The 6,000-nt window shown below is 34.6% G+C and overlaps 1 protein-coding gene across 2 annotated transcripts in view; it reads right to left on the bottom strand.

The window, feature by feature from the left end:
* Nucleotides 1–1,023: 1,023 nt before the first annotated feature.
* The window catches only part of LOC111426945 (uncharacterized), a 58,278-nt gene continuing 53,301 nt past the window's right edge, over nt 1,024–6,000 (bottom strand). For both annotated transcript variants that reach the window (XM_023061853.2, XM_023061854.2), the window contains exons 6-7: nt 1,255–1,344; nt 1,024–1,191 (exon numbers count right to left, since the gene is read on the bottom strand). In XM_023061853.2, coding sequence (XP_022917621.1) covers nt 1,172–1,191; nt 1,255–1,344 — 110 coding nt within the window. In that variant the 3' untranslated portion in view covers nt 1,024–1,171. The remainder of the gene's footprint in view (nt 1,192–1,254; nt 1,345–6,000) is intronic.

Here is a 6,000-nt window from a genome sequence, read left to right as displayed (position 1 = left end):
GAAGGACTAATAATGAATTATAGTTTCTCTTTTTCTTCATTAAAAATTGAAACTGTGTTGGGGAATGAATTATGCAAGCTTTTCTTTTATTAGTTTCATCAATGTTACATTTATATAAATAACCAATAAAAAATTGTACGGTACATGAACATCAATTATATGTTTTCCGTCCAACAAACGAGATATAAATGTGTTTTAGATAACACCCATTACAGTAATCCAGAAAATGCGTTTCGAAATGTATCAGCTCGTTCCCATGATCTTATTATTGGAGCTGACCGCAGGGGTAATAGACTTTAAATCCTTATTAAATCAATTAATTAATACGAAAATTATAGAATACTTACATTGATTCATTCGAACCCTGTAATAAGGAGATGGTTACCAATATAAAAAACGTTCGCCTTTATAGATCTAAAGATGGGAAAGATGCTATGTATAATGCAGATTTACAGGTGAAACAAAAGATCGATATAAAACCGGTGAGGATTATATTTTTGTTTTAGTTTTATCTGCATTAATATTAATTTCAGGCAAGACTTACCATCGATATGCAAAAATGTACATCTATGAACACCAGCAGCTGTAATCCAATTCCTCCCATCAATTTACAAAATGCGTGTAGTTTAAAACATCTTCCTCAGTTACCATTAAAAAATATGTTTGAATGTATGAACCCTCGCCCAGATTGCATTTTTGAACAGGTATTACAATTTAATTATTTTTAAACTTTATAACCCGATTTTATCTTTGTATATCAGCGCACTTACAAACTTAGAAATTGCGTTTTGGACGCTAGCAAATTCAACATCCCTGGAGTTTCATTAAATGGTTATTACTGGTTCATAAATATGATAATTTTTGGAAGAAATAAAAAATATGTGTGTCTTAAAGTTATAGTACATCTTGATTAATGAGTTTTAATGAAATAATTTTTAGTTACTTTAGTAGATATTAGATATAAAATTCAAAATTGTGATGATTTTTGGTAAAACAAATAAATGCAGGCTGAAAAACATGGTCGAAAATGTAAATAATTTATTTAAAATGTTTTAAACATATAGATATGAATTTTTACACGTCTCATAGAAAATATTTTACAATACACTTATAACATTTACGTATTCGTCGTTCTTCAGTACGGTGGTAGTCGTCGGTGATGGTACCCTTCCTATAGGAATCGGGCTCCCTCTGTAACAGGAAGGGCATTATGAGCAATTTGGAAGCGATGAGGGAAAAGGGGTTCAAACTTACCAAATGAGAGGCGCATCACGTACGCTGCAAGCAGCATAAATTCCCACAGAAATAAAACGGTCGTCGATTTCAACTGGGCCGCGCCATTTTCTGGAACATCAAACCGTTTTACATTGAAACATTCCAACCACGGAGACGAGAAATTCGAAACGAAATCTAACACAGGGTTTTATCTTTTTAGATAAATAATTTTATCGAGATTTATTTTAAAAAAATTCGATGTTTGAAGTAAAGAAAAAAGCTTAAAGAAAATATATTATTTTGTTGAATACTTCCTTAGTATTTCCCGTTAATTAACATTATAAAATATGCACGTTTCCTCGATAATTAAAGTAGTAGCTGCTTACTATCTTCACTGAAGCAGCTCACCAGAATTGCTAAGAAATTCCTTGGCGTAACGAAATTCTCGAATGGTTTTTATTCGCGAGAAGCTGCATATTTTACGAAGTTCTCGCGGCGCGCAGGTCGTTTTCGTTGTTAACGTAGCTCAAACAGCGTCTATAAACAGTGGCAAACTAAGTTTCTGGTCCGAAGAGGGCAACTGCTGAACCATCAAATCCACCGGCTCTCGTAGAGAGCTTGAGTCACCCGAAGCCAACCCCCTACACCCCAAGAAGGAAGCCACGCAAAGTTCCTGTAGCGAGGAAAACGGTGTTCCGTTTTAGGCGATGTCGAAAATCAATAGTTCGCGCGAGTTTGACTCACAATAAGGCAAGTGCTGATTCGTAGAGGGTCGCCTCTTGGAACAATGCGGTTGTATCGAAAGTTTATTTTGCATTACCTACTTATTATGGTCGCCTTCGAACCAAGCTACATCCTTTCAAAGCAGTTTGTTTTACAGCTGTTATAATGTTGTTTTTGTAATTAACCTTATCATGCATTAAAATATTATTTTTTTAATAATTACGTAATTTGATAAACAAAAAAATAAATAAAAATGATTATATAAGTGAAATATTTTTTCATACATGTTTGAGAGTTAAACACAAATATTGGAATATAAGTAGAAGAATTAAAAGAAATTACTCAAAAAGAGACAAGACAGACAAAGGGGTAAAGTGGAAACAAGACACGTATTGGAAAAGAAGTTCCATCATATTATATTCTTGGGTCTATTAGTGAAAGACACCTGCTCATCGACATCTTCTATATGTTTCGAGGATATATTGCAAGATCTGAACTCCACTAATGAGATATTTTTGTATTGCGAACGAACCGTAAGGAGTTAAGAAGGGGAAAATTAAATGCTTACTGGTGAAGCAGCTTCAAAAAGTTTCAAGTCGAACTGCTGAAATAGTTGAACAACTATGCGATAATTACAAAATTAAACGCTCTGTATTTTGGACAATATTAGAGATAGTGCGTACGAAATTTTTTTTGGTAGTAGAGCTTCGACACAAAGCCATTATGATGAAGCCATTACGTAAATGATTTTACCGTGCCACACAATATCATATCTTCAAAAAATTAACGAAGTACTTTTAGATATTGGCGATATTGGAGTAGTTACAATATGATTATAAATATTTACAGCGAATCATGATGCTGTTGTGTCTCTTATTATTTGCCATATTCTATGTAATTCCACCGGGTGATTCCGCCTGTATCAACTTATAAGGAAAGTTTTTTTAAGTTTTTTAAAGAAATTGATGATACTATGAAGGTAAAGAAAATATCGCACGTCAGGTTGTGCAAACGTAAAAGTTATGACATTAATTTCTGATCATCTTCCGTAAAACAAACCAGGACATGTTTCATTTCTATACATTATTTTTCATTAAAGTTCAGTACATTTACTAATAGGTTCTAGAATACAATATTTAGTGGAAATCACTTTCGGTGGAGGCGCCGGGCGATGCTTTGTTTTAAGATTATTTTTAAGGATGACGTTTTGACTTATGCTCTTAAAAACAAATTTTCAAACAAATTTGTAACTTGTGAACACTTAGAAGCTAAAGCACAAGCTAAATAGTAAGCAATCAATCAGCAATAATTCTACGAAAAGAACATAATATAATCTTAATACAGCAAGATGAATCGCAAGTACGAGGAAATTAATCGAGGAACCGGCAAACCAAATGTAATCATAAACAGTAATCAAATTGCTATCGCTATCATTATTAAAATCACTTTAATTAACTTTAAGTTTGTTCAATATAGATGTTAGCAATAGGTAATAGCCATGAGAGGGTACCAATATACGAACCGTGCACAATATCTCTTGCACACACACGGCGGAAAGTTAAATATTTACGCAAACTTCGTTCCCAAACTGTCCAAAACATTAATTGCATTTTCGATACTGAAAATCTAGCGATTGCAATTAGATGTTAGGGTGGATGACGCGACTGCAAAATCGACTCTGTTCGTGGTAAAATGCGTTTTTTTGTGTACCTGTTTCTATATTTACACGACAAACTGACAGCTCTACCGGAAATCGTTAATTAAAACTTTCCATTGTTCTCTGTGTGCAACCTTTTGTGTTCTCGGTATATGAATACCCTGAGTGGGTATTTGACCAATAAACTTTTATATTGCACGATAAATAGTAATAAAATAATTCACCAGTGTAAATTTTTCCAATAAATTTAGTCACATATTAAAGGAAAATGGTATTTTCATTCTAGTTAAGCTTTAATCAATAAAAGTAAATTGTTCCGTTCCATAAAAAGTATCCTATGAATAAATAATTATTACTTTATCATCGCATAACCAAGAATACAATATTCAATATTATAGGTAATCTGTAATTACGACCGTTTTTTATACTCCTTATGTATTTTTCATAAATTACTGAAAGTACATAAATTATTTACTGATTGCATAATTTTGATCCAAGAACTAAAGAGATGGTTAGTTTTACACCAACCATAAAACGTTCGGAAATTATTATAATCTCGTTGCAAAGTCTGCGGTGTTATGACGATCCAACACGGAAACGACCGTTTGCTCGGTGTTTATTATTATACGCCGGCAATTACTTGGCTCCTATAAAAAGACCTCATATTACTGGAAAAAGGGTAGTTAATTAGGCCGATATGAACACCGCGGTCGACTAAAGCTACCCTCTGTATTACTAAAAAGAAAAAAGCTATGCACATTAGAATTTACAACATCAGGTTAGGGCGGCAAGACTTCCATAACATCGTAATGCAGATGAATATCTGTTGGTCGTTACACAAATATTAGGGCGCTGAAACACTTAAATGCGGGTGCAGGATAAAACACTCTCTTCATAAGAATTAATCTCAATGATGATTTACCTGGGTTATCTTTAGTGGAGGCTACGACCGCAAAGTTGCGGGTTTGCGACCGTCACATAAATTCCGTTATCGTAATTAAAAATTTGGCTGGGTGCCATGGATGCTTTAATTTCGGAAATTCGCCGTCGGAAAATATGCGATGAGGGAATCCGGACTACCAAAAGCGCGCTTCAAAAAAAGGACCGGTCGGTATGAAACTTCAATTTGGGTGCAATTGGAAATTGTGTGGGTCAAACGACGGTACATCGACGATTTATGTATGACAAAAGCGTTCTTTTTTGTTGTTTTTTCCACTAATTGAACGCACATATACTAAGTTCAAGAGCAATATATTGTTGAGCTATTTATGTAGATCAGTTTTGGTTAATAGCTTTCAGTTTACGGGTGAGTCGACAAAGTTCCGCTATGGTTCGTAAATTTTACAATTCACCCTGATATAAAGTTATGAGAGTGGGAGACGTTCTTATTGAGAAGGAAGGGCGGGATTCCTTAATAACGCCGTTGGTTGTAAAAAGGTCTCAACTCGATGCAACAGATATAAAGATGGAACGTGCTCGCGCATTTGCCCCGCAGGCACTGTGAGGCCGCGAGTTTATGCAGTCGGATCGACTTGAATAATTTAATAGTGGATGAGGGTGTACGTTTCACGGATTTACACTGATTACGGAGACATCGTCTTGACTTAGATGCTTTAAAATTGATATAATCCAAGGATTTTATTAACTTCGTTTTACGGCATCACGTCGTCGCTTGGTTTTCGATGTTATAACTTTTTTTTTATCATTTTTTTTATTGTAATTTTTAATTACGTGACACTTTTATTTTAGTGCTGAATTCTACATTATTTATGTTACGTCGCGTTTCCGTCTCTCTTCGCATTTTAGCGAACCACCATTTTTATCGACGAAAAGTAATAAATTTTTAAAGTTATACTCCCGGCTTACCTCTAAGCCAAAAGACGTCGCTTTGCAGTAGAGCTAACGCTATCTAGTTACTTTCCGACAAAATCTAGATATTTCGAATTTTATAGCGGCGAGAGCTGTGACTCGCAATATGCGCTTTTCTGACGCAATGGTGCCAATACGCTGAAATTTGCTTTCGAAAAATTGTTACCGTGTACAGTATCATATGGGGGAAGCACGAGTGCTCTCAAATGTAGAACATTTCGGCCATATACGAAGTGAACGTGTTATGATCCTCCTTGGTAAAAGGATAATCGACTTTTTCTCTCTCTCCTTTTAGTTCTTACTCGGTTGATGGAGAATGATATTCACCATTATTGATAATCAATTTTTTAAAGTTCTTTATTTTTATTATAAATGTGAATATGAAACAATTTGTAGGGGCACCACTTACGTGAAGTGATAAAATAAATAGTCGCCACCGGTTATTAGTATTAAGAAGTTTCGTTTCCCCCAGAAGGCCATAACTCTACATGGAAGTGGAATTGTAAAATTTACGACTCATCTCGGAACTTTGTCAG

This window comes from Onthophagus taurus, chromosome 2, assembly GCF_036711975.1.
Source record: "Onthophagus taurus isolate NC chromosome 2, IU_Otau_3.0, whole genome shotgun sequence".
NCBI lineage: Eukaryota > Metazoa > Arthropoda > Insecta > Coleoptera > Scarabaeidae > Onthophagus > Onthophagus taurus.
This window is presented reverse-complemented; position numbering and strand designations above follow the sequence as displayed.